General features: G+C 37.0%; 2 protein-coding genes across 2 annotated transcripts; both read left to right on the top strand.

Moving 5' to 3' along the window:
• Positions 1-4477: 4477 nt before the first annotated feature.
• Positions 4478-7931, top strand: LOC133730664 (uncharacterized). The gene is made up of 3 exons (XM_062158215.1): positions 4478-6954; positions 7074-7179; positions 7260-7931. Exons 1-3 carry the CDS (start codon positions 4478-4480, stop codon positions 7929-7931), a joined length of 3255 nt encoding a protein of 1084 aa, XP_062014199.1.
• A 232-nt stretch (positions 7932-8163) lies between these two features.
• Positions 8164-12394, top strand: LOC133727971 (uncharacterized). The gene is made up of 12 exons (XM_062155401.1): positions 8164-8745; positions 8883-9095; positions 9216-9308; positions 9405-9518; positions 9612-10244; positions 10369-10665; positions 10753-11030; positions 11130-11303; positions 11403-11510; positions 11652-11721; positions 11830-11928; positions 12037-12394. Exons 1-12 carry the CDS (start codon positions 8212-8214, stop codon positions 12130-12132), a joined length of 2709 nt encoding a protein of 902 aa, XP_062011385.1. The 5' UTR covers positions 8164-8211; the 3' UTR covers positions 12133-12394.
• Positions 12395-15929: the final 3535 nt, after the last annotated feature.

Genomic DNA, 15929 nt, shown 5'->3' with positions numbered 1-15929 from the left:
TTTGTGAATTCCAATCATGGGTGAGAATGTATAAGTATCATATGATTTTGTGAATTCCAATATGTGTTTGTTTAACAAATGCACCAAGCTGTTTATTTAGTTGCATAGTTATTCATTTGGTCATGTTATTCCTTATAAATTTTTTTTTTGTTTGAAAAGACCTCATTTACGGAGCGCAAAGTGTGCCTTAAAATAGGAATTCAGTCACTCTTTTACGGCGTGCATGGGTATGCCTTAAATAGAAGGTCTTTTACGGCATGCAATGTGGGCCGTAAATGACCTCAATCACATTTGTGGAACCACTTTTATGGCGCGTTAATTGTTCTTTTATGACGCATTTTTGCGCGCCGTAAAAGACATGGGGTCTTTTATGGCGCCAGCATTTACAGCATGCTTTTGTGCGCCGTAAATAGGCTTTTACGGCGCACATGGTGGGCCGTAAAAGACCATTTTTGGTGTAGTGGAAGAAGGGGAAATAAAGGAGCTAGAAAGATGTTTCAACTGGAAAATAAATAAGAGAAAGACGTTTCAGCTTGTTAAAAGACCCCATTATGAAAGGAATTAAGGCCATAAAGGAGACGTTTCAGTTGGGAAATTAAAGGAATTGTGATGCAATCTCATCCGTCCAATGATGAAGGGTATGATCGACAAAAGCCAACCAATCACTATGCCAAAAAAGCTATCAGACAACAGAGTTCAGACGACAGAATAGTCATTTTCTGTCGTCTGAGTGTTTCAGACTAAATTCAGACGACACAAAAATTAAATGTGTTGTCTGAATACAATGAGAAACCATGCTTGTTTCATTTTGAAGATATGGTCAGACTCAGACGACACTTAAATGTCGTCTGAAAAGATGAAAATTTTTTTAGCAAAAGGTTTAGATTTCCCTCCAACAAGATTAAGTCTTTTCCCTCCTAATTGCCCAAACCCTATCGGTGACCAGTAAATGTAAAACTATTCAGACAACAGAGCTAAGAAATTCTGTTGTTTGAATAAGGAGTGTTTGACTTTTTTTATTTGAAGTCGATCTGTTTTGACGTACATAACACAAAGCACGTGTTATGTCTTTTTTTTTTTTTTTTTTTTTTATTCACCAAAAAAAAACATAACACAAAACCTAGCAGCTTCGTGTTCTTCATTCCCACAAACCTCTATGTCTAAAACTCTCTTGCGCCAACCAGAAACTCTATACCTCTCAAAAATCAGCCCTCTCTCAAATCAAATCTAATTTCTGAAACCCAGTCCTCTCTCACCCAGATTTCTCTCCTAATCTCCTTGACGAATCGATGATCGACGGCGGTTGCATGATGGGCAGCGACACATCTCTTTTCGGGTTGCCACAGAAAGTCTAGAAACCCGTAGAGCAGAGAATCGTAACCCACCCGTGTACTTGCTCTGTTTTTAGCCTCCACTGACCCTTCCAGAAGTTCCATGACTTCTAGATGTTTACCGTGCCAAATCTATAGATAAGAGAAAAGCATCGGAGGAGAAGAGGTTTTTCATCGGAGGTGATGTTTTATTGATGCTTGTAGTTTTGTGGTTTTGAATCGGTGGATTTTGTTGTGGTTGGGTTTCAATTGATCTTGGTTTTTATGTTTTGTTGAGGTAATGATTTTGGTTTCTATGTGTTTGGGTATGGTTTTGTGGTTTTCAGTGGGTGGTTTTTGTTGAGGTTTGGATTGTTAGTTTTTATAGATGTTTGGGTGTTTTGTTGTTTGAATGGTGATGATTATTTTGTTCTTATTGTGTAGGTTTTATGCAAAGGAGTATTTGGCTTGTTCTTTTGGTGTTGTTAGTTGGTTTTACTTGGTTGTGCTGCTGTGAATCAGGTATTTAAGTTTTGTTTTCTGATTATTGATGAATCTTCTGTTCTTTAAATCGGAGGAAAACAAAAAGCGAATAAGCTCGATGAGAGTTTCTTCTATTGAGTTGGAATGACTTGGAAACAAGGAGATTGAGCGATGAGCTCGCTATGTCAAATTAATGTCTGACAGGAATTGAAGTACTATAGAAATGTAGGAAATAGATTCTATATATATATATATATATATAGAGCACATCTATTAAACCTCTTTCTTTGGTTAACATAAATGATCTCTCTTTAACTTGACGTCTTCATGATTGTAGGTTTGGATTTCTCACTAGAACAACATCACTGCATGAAGGTGATTGTTACTTTGATAATTTCAATTATTGGTTTAGCAATTGATTTTGGTTTTTTTATTTTATATATATATATATATATATATATATATATATATATATATTTTATTGAATTCTGATTCCAGGTTTTAGGAATTGATCCGTTGCCATCTCACTATGTGGACTTGTTGTTTACAGTGTCATAATTATAGATGTGATTCTACTTCCTCTTTATTTGTTTGCTAAGGCTGTTTTTTTTTTTTTTCTTTTTCCCTTTTGGTTCTTTGTTGAGGGTTTTGTTTTCTTCTTTATCGTTAACAGTTAAGTATATATTGCTTGAATTAGTTATATGTATTCATTTAAGAAGCATTCTTGCTTACATGTATGTTTTGACATGTCTCAGGAGTGACGAACTCAGTTTATCATGGGGCTTTGCAATTCAGGTTTGAGCATATAAGCTTGGTGTCAATTGGCTTGCTGGTGAAGTTTTGAGGGGCTTAAAATTTATCAGGTATATATGAAGCTATATTCTATGCTACTTGGGTGCTGAGAAGTGAAAATTACAAAATACGAAAACTTTTTTATAGTCTTATGTACAATTGCATGTTTACAGGGTCTCAAACTTGATATTGACCGGTTTGATCTCCAGAAAGTAAAATTACCGGCCAGGTAAATATATTTGTTATTGCCTCCTCTATATATATTCTTCCACAATCTGATTTTAGTCTTAGTATAGTTATTGATCGTCAACCTACAAACATGAACATGAAATCCCTATATTTTGGTAACAGATGGATTGAAGTTGAGAACTTGAGATCTAAACATGGTCTTTGATCTTTCATTCTTTCATATATTGCTGTTTGTATTTAGCTTGGCTGCTTTTTTTTTTTTTTTTGGTTCATTGTATGAATTGTTTGTAAGACTTGATGTGGACTTATCAATATTCATTAGGAACTACAACAACTAAGTTGCATACCTTACAGAATAGGCAATTAGGATAGGATGCTTGTGTTTTGCTGTGAATCTGATAGCATAATTAGGATAGCATAATTGATACCAATCTGATAGCATAATTAGGATAGCATAAATGATACCAATCTGATAGCATGTTTGTGTTTTAGGCATCCAAATGACCAAATATAAACTCTAGTTGTTCTATTACTGAAACAGGAATTTGATAGCTTCTTTGACTCAAAAGTCGACCAAAAAAAAAAGATAGTTTTGGTTTTCTGGGTTTCAGAAGCAGTGAAAATGAAGCATGTTTTATATGTTTTTAGTCCGAAATCAAAATGTATGGGTCATTGAATCTGTGGTTTTGTGTTGGTGGATTCAAATTCTTATGAGATTGGGTTACTGGGTTTTTTGCAGGTGAAGTATTTGCAAGAGCCGGACAACAATACCAAGTGTAAGTAATTTGTAGTTTAACCAATGTGTTTGTTTCGTGGGCTTATTAGTATGAGTTTGAGTGTTTTTGAAAATCTAATGGTTTTTATTGTTTTGCAATGATGAATCAGCCTGCAAAGCCAGAGGCAGCGATCTCCGCGTTCATTTTAAGGTACAAAAGAACTTGATACTCAAAACTGGCCGGTTCAAAAGAAGTTGACCAAAATTCTAGATAGTTTTGACTTCAGCTTGTGGATAGACAAAAAAAATATATATTATTATTCTTCACCATTACATTTTCTAAAATGATACCTTTTTTTTTCCCCTCTCAAATTGATCTTTTCCTGTACATTAATCTCAAGAGGAACAAAATCACCAACCCAAAGTTTATCTTCACTTCTTTTAAGTCTTTCTTTGTAATCTTTTACTTGCATAAAGCAATCATGTAGCTGCAGATAATAAAACAACATTCATTAACTTTAGGCAATGTTCCAAAGAGTTTACTATCTAGCAATCTGATCGAAAACACCTTGGACAACTGCATGTCTCTGGCCGCCTAATGCAATTATTAAATGATGTTAATATTTCTTTTATCTTTGATAATTACATTGTGCGGCGTATCTAATGTTTTGATACATCTGTACAGGTCGCTGAGATTGTTGCTAACTTCATTGTGAAGGGTCTGGTATTCCAGCAAGGTCGTAGTTCAGGCATATCGTCAGGCAATTACAAGTAAGTTTTTCTTAACATCGTATCTCAATGCATGACTTGCAGCTCTTGTATAGTTTTTTCATTAAATATAGATGATTGAGGATTGATCTTGTACATTTTTCTTTTTTACTTCTATAGTTAGTTAGTTCTGAGCAGTATAGCATGTATTGTGTTTGGGATATATAAATGTATGTAAGGTGTTGTACAAATCTTGATTATTTTACTTTTTCTGTGTAAGATGGATAAATCATGGATGAATGCTGATAGAAGGTCACGCAAGTTTGAGGTAGGAGTAGGACAGTTTCTGAAATTTGCCTCTGCTAATGCCAACAACCAAGCAAAAATACGTTGTCCTTGCCTAAAATGCTGCAATACTGATGGATTTTCCATTGGAGTTGTTAAGGACCATATTTTTTGGAATGGTATTGATAGTAGTTATAAGCATTGGAGGTGGCATGGAGAACCTAATACAGCTGCCATTTCTGGCAATAGAAGAGGGGAAGCTGAAACTGTAGATTGGGATGGGGGTAGTAGGATGGGAGAGAATGATGTAGAAGGAGAGAGTGAGGATGAGGAGATTTCAGAAGACTCAAATGAGTTTCTGAAGTATGTGGAGGATGCCGATAAGCCTTTGTACCCTGGTTGTACCAAGACAACCAAGTTAAATGGTCTGATTCAGACATTCAATCTGAAAGCAAAGCATGGAATGACTGATTCCTGCTATTCTGACATGCTGATAATGATCGGGGGTTTGCTTCCTGAAGGAAATGAGGTTCCTGCATCTTTATATGAGGCAAAAAAATCACTTAGTGCATTAGGTATGGAGTACCATAAGATTCATGCTTGTCCAAATGACTGCGTCTTGTATAGACAGCAGCATGCAGATGCTATTATCTGCCCCACTTGTGGTGCTTCAAGGTGGAAATTAGGCAAGGATAAAACTGAAAAAGTAGGGATACCTGCCAAGGTTTTATGGTACTTTCCACCAATCCCGAGGTTCAAACGGTTTTACCAATCGGCCAATACAGCTAAGAATCTGACTTGGCATGATTATGGTAGAAAGAAAGATGGAATGATGCAGCATCCAGCTGATTCCCCGACTTGGGATTTAGTTGACAAGAAATGGCCGGAATTTGGAAGTGAGCCTAGGAACCTTCGACTAGCCCTCTCATCTGATGGGTTTAATCCTCATAGTTCTCTAAGTAGCAGGTACTCTTGCTGGCCTGTTATACTTGTGACATATAATCTTCCGCCATGGCTATGTATGAAGAGGAAGTATATGATGTTGACGCTGCTGATCTCCGGACCAAAACAGCCTGGTAATGATATCGACGTATATCTGCAACCTTTAATAGATGATCTAAAAGTCTTGTGGGATGGGGTTGAGGGAGTATATGATGCCTTTAGAGGGGAATACTTTAAACTAAGAGCTATACTCCTCTGGACCATTAATGACTTTCCCGCTTATGGGAACTTGTCAGGCAGCATTGTGAAAGGATACAATGCTTGTCCGATATGCGTTGATAAGAGTGGACCATATAGGTTGAAGAAAGGTAATAAAATGTCATTCATGAGGCATCGTCGATACCTACCTAGACATCATCCCTATCGAAAACAGCGTGCTGCTTTCGACAATACAGTAGAGGAGGAGCTTGCTCCTGTACCATTAACCGGAGAGGAGGTGTTTGCTAGAGTTGAGGGTATGAACTGTGCATTTGGCAAAAAGTGTCGTCCTGCAAAGAGTGTTGAAGACCGAAGCAGGCCTTGTTGGAAGAAGAAGTCAATTTTCTTTGAACTAGAGTATTGGAGATATATTCCTATACGACATAATCTCGATGTAATGCACATTGAGAAGAACTGTTGTGATGCTATCATTGGTACATTGCTAAACATTCCCGGGAAGACAAAGGATGGGGTTGCTGCTCGTTTAGACATGGTTGAAATGGGCATTAGGACTGGTTTGAATCCCAAAATTGGTGCCAAAAGAGACAAGTTACCTTTAGCTAGTTGGAATTTGCTGCTAAATGAAAAGAAAATAGTTTGCAACTCTTTTTTCAATATGACAGTGCCTGTGCGGTTTTCATCAAATGTTAGGAGCCTTGTCTCTATGGATGATTTAAGACTTGTTGGTCTTAAATCGCATGATTGTCACACTATCATGCAAATTCTGCTCCCTGTTGCTTTACGATCTGTTCTTGAGAAGCCTGTTAGGTATGCAATCATTCGCTTCTGCCTATTCTTCAAGGCTATATGTGCCAAAGTGATTGATGTTTCCAAGCTACAAAAAATGCAAGCTGACCTAGTTATTACAGTTTGCTTGCTTGAGAAGTACTTCCCACCATCCTTTTTTGACATCATGATTCATTTGACTGTGCATCTTGTCAGAGAAGTAGAGCTTTGTGGTCCAGTATTTTTTCGATGGATGTATCCATTTGAGAGATACATGAAAGTGTTCAAAGGATGGGTGAGATGTCGTAGGCACCCTGAAGGGTGCATAGCAGAGTGTTATATTGTCGAAGAGGCTGTTGAGTTTTGTGCTGAACGTATGCTTGATGATGCTGGTACTGCTGGAATCCCAGAAAGTAGCAAAGCAGAATTTCGGAATGCATCCAAACCGCTATCAGGTGCTTCCATGATTTCTGTTTATGGAAAAGAAATGCATCAAGCACATCTTTGTGTATTGCAGAATACGGAGGATGCGTTGCCATATTTCCTGTAAGTCATTACTTATTCCTTTTTTCTTTTTCTTTTTTAATAATTATAATTAATGTCAGCAAATTCCCTTCATTATTTTCTATTTCTTGCTAAGTGTTTTGTTTTTCTCCTCCATCCAGTGAACATTTGGAGTTATTAAAGTTGCTTTATCCTAAGTTCTCAAAAAATGAAACGTGGTTGAAGAATAAACAGAATCAGACCTTTTCGAACTGGTTAAAAGAGAGGGTAAGTTCTTCATTATTGATACATTTGCAACAATAAAATATTATGTTTTGATGGCTATGTAATGTATGTACTGTTTGCAGGTTTCAAATGAACTCATGTTTGCTGACAATAATGTTTCACATACAATGAGATGGATGGCAGCTGGACCAAAGAATGAAGTGCCAACATTTAGTGGATACCAGGTTAATGGTGTTGATTTCAACACCAAGGAGCGTGACAATCTTCGATCTGTTCAAAACAGTGGGGTATTTTTGCTTGCTGATGCAATGCAGATTTCTAATGCAAGGGATAAAAACCCTAGAACAGATGATATGCACTTTTACGGTGTGATTAAGCATATATGGGAGTTGGACTACTACAAGTTTAGGGTACCTTTATTCAAATGTGATTGGGTAGAGAATGTTAGGGGCATCAAAGTAGACGAACTTGGGTTTACTTTGGTGAATTTGAATAGGATAGGGCACTTAAATGATGCTTTTGTCTTAGCTACGCATGTTAAGCAAATATTTTACATACAAGACCCCCTTGATGTGCAATGGTCAGTGGTAGTAAGGTGTCCAGATAAAGACTACCAAGAGGCTAATGATGATGAGGAGCTACAAGATATTGAAGTGGAACAGCAGCCATATAATGCCACATTGCCATCTATTGAGACTTTTGATGACATAGTTGGTGATGATCACATCAATTATATGCGACCTGGAGATGAAGCCATATGGGTTGAGAATGAAAATAGTCATCGTCGCTTATAGGATTAGATAATAGGGTTGTTTCCTTGCACTTTTGTTTGCTTCACCCGTCTTTGTACTGTGTGATTATTGATGAAATATATGAACCTTTTTAATATGTTAGTTGTTTTGTTAGTACTAGGTTCAATTTAGCTGCTAATGTGTTGTGTACTTTTGTGTACTGTGATCTGCTATTTGTTTTCAACCATTTATTTATACATATTGCTAACTGTTGACTTGTTTCTTTTAGGTCATGGCTCCCCGGTCTAACAACACAGCCAAAGCTAGAGCTATAGCACTAAGGATGAAGGCATTGCAAATGAAAAGAGGTCAAAAGATCGTGTCAAAACCAGCTGTTGAACATATGCAGGATGTACCACTAAAATCTACCTTCGCTCAGCAAGATGCAGCCCCTAATAAAGCTGCAACCCCCAAGAAAGCTCAAGCGACATCAAGAAAAACAATGTTGACACTTGCTCACTCTAACAAATCTGCATCCCCAAAGAGAAGTGTATCCAAGCAAGCTGGTAAGTCCAAGAAGGCAGCATATGCACGTAATGTTGGAAAGAGCAAGGCCCTTGATGAAGAGGACAACCTAACCGGTGGACTACAGTTACTTAAGCGTGGGATGGTAACGATGAATCGCATTTCAAGGCGACTTATTCGTGGAAAGAGGCTGAAAGTTGAGTGTAATGCTCAAGGGGAACCAATTGGAAAGGCAGCTAAGGAGATGCAGTCCTATATTGGGGTATTGGCACGTACAAGGATCCCGATATCTATAAAGGATTGGAGAGAAGTGAAATTAGATGAGAAAGACAAAATCTGGGAAAGTATTGAGGTAATTAATCTGACTATATGTTTAATTGTATGATAATGTTGTTCTATATAGCTGTGTTACTTGTATTCTACTTATTTTCATTAACAATGAGCAAATATTAAAGAAAGGTTCCCGCTTATGGTTTTGAACATATGCAGGAAGCATTTGTGGTGCCTAAGGAGTGGAAGAAATTGGTTATTACATCAGCCGCCAATAAATGGAGAGAATTCAAGAGCAAGTTGACAAACTGGTACATTATGCCATATTTGGATAACCCTGAACTGTTGGAGTTCCCTCCCGATGATTATCGATCCATTGACCAGCGTGACTGGGATAAGTTTGTTGCTGATAGGACTACCACAAAATTTAAGGTTTGGCAACTACTGAATTTTAGTCCAAGAACAGATGATAATGCTTTTATTCTATGTCTATATCTGTTAAAATCTTCAAGACGCTCTAATATTGTGGACACTTCTGCATACTCTTTGAAGGAACTTCGCGAGGCACAAATAAAAAAGCGAAAGGAGAATAAGTACCCTCATCGAATGGCGCGAAAAGGATATGCTAATCTTCAAGAAGAACTGGTTAGTATAGCCTTTTCTAGAGTACTTTACTGTATAATTGTTCTTCCTTGGATTTAGGACAAAGTAATGATCATTATACCCTCTATGTTCATATAGTCTGAAACAATACCGATCGAAGAACTTGATCGTGCGACAATGTGGGTAAAGGCACGACAAGACAAGACCGGCAACTTCAACGGGCCGGAAGTCAAGAAGACAGTTGAAAAAATTGTAAGTTCAATTACAAGTGTAATTATTTTTTCTGAATTTTTATATTTAATTTGCATCATTCATGCATCTGATGCTTCTATTTTATATTTACAGGACAAACTAAGGCAAAAATTGTGTGAAGGTGAAGTGAATTCTTCTGGATCAGATGATATTCTAACATTGGCATTGGGAAACCCCGAGGCCCCTGGCAGGGTACGAGGTGTTGGTGGCTTTGTCAAGCCGGCTGCTTACTTTAATATACCAAAACGCCGAAAGGAATCTGTACAAGACACCTTGAGGGTGAGTGTGAAGAGGATATTAGCTGAAGAGAAAGAAACTATCATTGCCAATGAAAGAGCTAAATGGGAGCTGGAGATGGAACATCACATTGCCAAGGAAATAGCTGTTTGGGAGGATAGGTTTAAGAAGTTGGAAGAAAAGGTTGCGAGGAAAGAGGTTGACAATGATTCATTGAAAACGTTGACACCATTGAATGATATTGGTTCTGGACAAGGCAGCTGTTCCCGGCAAAATGACAAGGGTATGAAGGTTGGTCAAACTGAGCTTGCTAGAAATGTCAAGAAGAAGTTAATCTTGAACAATGCTGCACAAGTGGATGTTGAAGAGGAGACTGCTATGCCGTTTCTGGATAGTAAATTGAGCAGCAAATTTGCATCGGTTATTGAGGATGATGTTGGGATAGTTGGTAGACCTCTCATCAAGACTAAATTCTGGGAAGAAGTTCCGGTAAACTACACCCTATTACCTTACCTTCCTTCCTTTACTTTCTGTTACCCTTATGGTTAGATTGATAGATCATACTTACTGATGCATGCCGATTTCTGAAATCTGATTTATGCAACTGTTTCAGAAATCTCAGGTTATGACCAATACGGTCAAGTTGGAGTCTAAGCTAGCAATAAATTCATTGGATAATGTAGTTGCTCTTGGAACCATCGTTGAAGTTGATATTGAGGCCAGCAAACAAACAATCCATGGTGTTCCAATGGGAGAGGAAAATGTGCGCGTGTCAGTCACGAAAGCTATTGTTGAAGATGCTTTGCTACCATTTCCTATCAAAGATGAGATTGTCAAAATACGCGATGCGATTGGCACATGCGTTGCTTGGCCTAAAAACTTGATTATACCCCCCACAGTTGAGCAAAAGGTAATTTCATTTGTTCATTAGTACATTTTCAGAAACCCTAAACTATTTTGATCTAATAATGATGCATATTATTGTTTATAAATATAGGAAGGAGTAAAGCGTAAAATTGTGAAGAAGAGAAATAGAGACATATATGATGATGATGATCATGATGACCTTCAAAACCTGCCAGCCAAGTTGCCTTTACCCCTAAAGATGTTGTGCCAATGGGCCAACACATTCTTAAAGGATGGGTTCACCATCCACACCACTTTGGGAGAAGAGCTTTTAGGCCATCCAAAGAAGGTAGCTATCTTTAGGAGGGATGTGTATGCCATGACCAACATGAAGGAGATATCGAACGGCTCATTAGTGATGTATATGAGGTTTGTAGTGCATATTAAATCTATTAAATTGTATTAGGTTGTATGGTGGCCATCTTCAATGTTGTAATTGGTGTTAAACTAAATCTGCTGTTTTTGTAGCTACCTCTATCAGGTTTTGAAGAAAACAAAGATGCTGGAAATGATCGCCTTCATAGACCCTGATCACACTGGTGCACTTGCGTGTGGAAATCCAACAGAACGAGCTCGTTCTCTAGCTGTTCGGTATGGAAATGGGAAGCCTGGCCAGGTTTTTCTAGTTCCATATAACTCAGGGTAAGCAATTTTGATTTAGACCTTACCTCCTAATATCTACAGTATAAATGCATGCTATCTTCATTAATTTGGGTATTGAGTTGAACATTTTAATGTTAGTTGTCATTGGATGTTGACGGTTGTGAACCCCGGTGAAGAAGTGGTGCACTTCATGGATCCATTAAAGAGGCGACTCATCACCGGTGAATGGAAAACTATTGTGGACGAGTAAGCGGCTTCTACATTCAGTTTGGTTCAATGTTAAATTGGTTGTTATACTTGCATTTTGCTGGAATTATTTATATCTAAATGTTACTTTGTAAGTTGTTCAGTTTCTGGCTGATTGTTGTTCTCGTCATTTTGTTTCAGTTCCATCAGAATATACAATGCACAGAAAAATAAGAAAGGCAGAAAAATAGTTCAATGGAAAAATTGTGCGGTACGAGTTGCAAACCAGCTAACTATATGCTAGTTGATTTTACTTCAACAAATGTTCTTTTTATTCCATAGCATCAGCCAGGTATTCAATAATTTTATGATGTTTCAGGGCATTCCGGAGCAATTGGGCGATAAAACTTGTGGACTGTGGATTATGCATTACATGAAAGACATAGCGGAGGACAAAAATCAACAGTGGAGTGCTAAGGTATATATATATATATATATATATATATATATCAACTCCTTCCAATTCTGATTAATGTTGTGAAACATATCCATTCACATTAACTTGTATTTTTTTTTATACTTGCAGTGGGAAAGGAAAGCAAATCACTTCTACACACAAAAAGACATTGATCAGGTCCGGGCCGAGTGGGCAAAGTATGTCAGCCAATTTCAGCAAAGCTAGTGTGTCGAGAAGATTCTAATTTTGGACATGCATCATCTATAACCCATATTAACTAGTTATGCAGTTGGTCTAAGTATCTATTTTTGGCCTGCAAGTACAGTTTATGATCAGTAGCTAGTATGAGATATCAGTGGTTTTTTGGGTTACATTTGTTGATCATACCAACTGCTATGGGTTATTGAACTGATGTTTATTAAGTTTAGCTCCATGATGGATGTATGTATAGCTCCAGGAACAGATTGATCAAATATTGGTATTTTTGTGAATGGATTTCATATTTGATGAATGCATTGTGTTGTTCCCAGATTTACATGATTATGGCACAACAGGGATACGAGTATGACATCTGGAATAGAAAGCAACAACAAAATGATGTTGTTGGACGCGTCAAAGAACAACAGAAACAAGAAAAATTGTGTTCATATTTGGACACTCAAACAACAGAAAATTGTCATCTAAAATAGAAAGTAACAACAGAATTAAATCCAAGTGTGTTGTTTTTTATCCACTCAAAAAACAGATAATTGTCGATAGAACCAAAATTCTATGGTTACAAACAAAATGAAACAACATTTAACTATCGCTCAAATTAGCTTCAAGCAACAAATAATTGTCCTGTCTGTGCTCTTCAACCTTTAGTTAACTGTTGTAGAGTATAAATCACAACAATAGATAAATGTAACCTTAACAACTTTCAAACCACACTTAATTGTAACTCCAAGTTATATTCCACAACAGATAACTATTACTATAAGTTAATAAAAACCACAGACAACTGTTATTTGTATTCCTTTTAAACGTCATTTAACTGTCATCTATGACTAAACTCAAACGGTAAATAAATATAGTATTAACTAAGTTTAATGCACACTTATCTGTGACTATAATGCATATAAAACAACATATAAATGTTATCGTAGGAGACTAAAGACGATAGATAATTGTATTCTAAACTGAATACGAATGACAGTTAACTGTTATTGAACTTAGAATAAAACAACACTTAACTGTTATTATAAGTCCATTCAGACCACATAAATTATAAGGAACTGTTATTTGTTTCTAGTTCACACGACATTTATCTGTCGTTTGAATTCACTACCTCATGTCTCGATTTCATCAGACAACAGAAGACCCAAAAAATTTCTGTCGTCTGATAAATAAGACGACAGAGGAAATCTGTCGTCTGATTCCCCAAGAGACGGCACCGTACTAGACAACAGAAATTTCTTTAATCAGACGACAGATATCCTCTGTCGTCTGATAGCTTTTTTGGCATAGTGGTTATACCCTATTTACTAGCTTATGTGGATCTCCCTCACACGCCATTATTAATTAATTTATGCTTAGTATCCTCATAATCCTTGTGCAAATAAAGTTAGAATTCTGTTATCTGTATACTCTTTATTTAACCAAACCTCTGCTTGCGAAACCAAGGATGAGACTACTCCAAAAGATATCCTCAGAATCTAAAAGATTAAACTAATCCACTGTAATATTGATTTATTGGATTAATCCACTGTGATCTATGACTAAGCTTCTGTCCTTGTTGTCCTTGCAGTGGGAAAGAAAAGCAAATCACTACACAATGGAGAATGTTGATGTTGTCCCGGCAGAGTAGGCAAAGTATGTTCTTAAGTTTAAAGATAGCTAGTGTGTAGGTTAATTAGTAGTTGGAGATATGTAGCATAAGCTTTTGGACATGCATAGTTGATATATAGGCCAGACTTTGACTTACAGTACTGCTAGCTATTTTGCTGTGTTGTTTAGTTGGTTGCCCAGATTGTGCAGTGCTTCTGGTTTATTAGCTTGCAGTACTGTGTGCATATATTTTGTTGGCTGCCCAGATTAGTAGATTTGGGTCATTTTGAACTGATGCTCATGATTAATTTGTGTACATGAGACAATGGTGGATTAATGGAAATTGCAATGAATAATTTTGGATGTGGATTTTATGGTTTCATGAATTGGCAGTTTTATTTTCCAGAATGCATGCATACCAATTGTACAGGGGACTACTAAAATGTGTCATCACAAACTGCAAGCTACAACAAAAGCACATAAAAACGTGTGGTTGCAGCTGCACATACACAACACAAAAACCAATAAGAAGTCTATTGTCTTTTTGACAATGGGACAACAGAAAATTGTAGTCTGAAAGGCAAAACAACAACATAAGTTAGTTGAAAGTATTGGCTAAAGTGTATAACAACAACAAATAAGTGTGATTTGACGTGATTACAGACAATATAAAACACATACTATTAGTGGTCCTTTTTATATTCAGACCACAAATATTTGTCGTCTAAATAATCTCAAACGACAGTAAATTGTCGTCGTAATGAGACTGACATAACAGAAAGAATATGATATCTATTGTCTAAACCATTTCCCAACATCACATATGTATAATTTCAAAACCTTTCACACAACACTTAAATGTCATACAAACCTACCCTAGAACGACACTTAATTGTCCTCTGATGCTCTTTACGACCACATATAATTATCGTTTAAAGTAAATTAGCACAACTTTTAATTGTTGTTGTATGAGAGAGTTCCCAAAATGCAAAACTCATCAGACGACAGAACACTTCTGTCGTCTGATGCCCCCAAGAGACGACACCGTACTAGACGACACATTTTTGTTCGTTCAGACGACAGAACAGTTCTGTCGTCTGAAGGCCTTTTTGGCATAGTGGTGAGACCGCGCCCACTAAGTTCATAGCAACAAATGTGGTCAAGACATGTTGTTTACTCAGTGAAATAAAAATAGATTATGATGATCAAACAATTTTAAGTTATATGTTCTATTTTAAGTTGAATTTTATTACTTATTCACATATTGAAGAGGAAGCCGCTAGACCTTATGATATTGCATCGATAAAGGTGAGAGGGAGGAGAGCGATCACTTTGATATAACTAATTATGATGTCCAAGACAAAACCCTATCTCCCAGCTTTTTCAAGACATTTAGAACACTAATTTTGTTATTGAGGCCTTCTCCAACCCCCTAAACCAAAATGCTAAGGGATAATGACCATTTACACAATTTTGAGGTTAATTAACCCCACTTACCCAAACACTCTAAGAGATTGCCCACTTACACAATATTTTATATATATTTTTCCCTAATACCCAATTAAATATTTTTTTATTACTTTTTATTTATTTTTAGGACAATTTTGCCCTCCCTCCCATTGTCACTTAGAGAGAGAAGTCATCGGAGACCCTACCGAAGTCCAGTCACCGGTAGCCGGAATCCGGTCACCTGTCGCCGGAGTCCGTCACCGATCGCCAGAATCCGGTCACTGGTCACCGGTAGCAGGAATCCGGTCACCGGTTGCCGGAATTCCTCAAAACGCTCGTCGGAGATCTCATAGGTCACGAGAGAATATTATTGCTCCCCAATAATATTATTATTACCCCCAATAGCCCCTAATAAAAACATTATTGCGCCCCAATAATAATATTATTGTATTATTGCCCCCCAATAAAAACATTATTTCCCCCTAATAACAACATTATTGCCCTACAATAATTTCATTATTGCTCCCAGTAGAAACATTATTGCCCCTCAATAATATTATTATTGCCTCCCATTAATATTATTATTGCCTCCCATTAATATTATTATTGCCCTTGAACAACAGCTTCTGCTCCTCCGGCTCCAGCCTCGGCTTCCCTGAAACAAGTTCCTTCAATTCCCGTATCAATCATCAAAAATCTAACACAATCAAACACCTATGCACTTTCATAACAGTCACAACTATAGCGAACACTATAATCAATTTAAT

Source organism: Rosa rugosa, chromosome 2 (genome assembly GCF_958449725.1).
Source record: "Rosa rugosa chromosome 2, drRosRugo1.1, whole genome shotgun sequence".
Classification (NCBI taxonomy): domain Eukaryota; kingdom Viridiplantae; phylum Streptophyta; class Magnoliopsida; order Rosales; family Rosaceae; genus Rosa; species Rosa rugosa.
This window is presented reverse-complemented; position numbering and strand designations above follow the sequence as displayed.

Coding starts and splice junctions, on each gene's coding strand:
- LOC133730664 (XM_062158215.1), top strand. CDS start 4,478: ATGGATAAATCATGGATGAATGCTGATAGAAGGTCACGCAAGTTTGAG. Junction 6,955..7,073: donor GATGCGTTGCCATATTTCCT/GTAAGTCATTAC, acceptor TCCTCCATCCAG/TGAACATTTGGAGTTATTAA. Junction 7,180..7,259: donor CGAACTGGTTAAAAGAGAGG/GTAAGTTCTTCA, acceptor TACTGTTTGCAG/GTTTCAAATGAACTCATGTT.
- LOC133727971 (XM_062155401.1), top strand. CDS start 8,212: ATGAAGGCATTGCAAATGAAAAGAGGTCAAAAGATCGTGTCAAAACCA. Junction 9,096..9,215: donor GGACTACCACAAAATTTAAG/GTTTGGCAACTA, acceptor TACTCTTTGAAG/GAACTTCGCGAGGCACAAAT. Junction 10,245..10,368: donor AATTCTGGGAAGAAGTTCCG/GTAAACTACACC, acceptor CAACTGTTTCAG/AAATCTCAGGTTATGACCAA.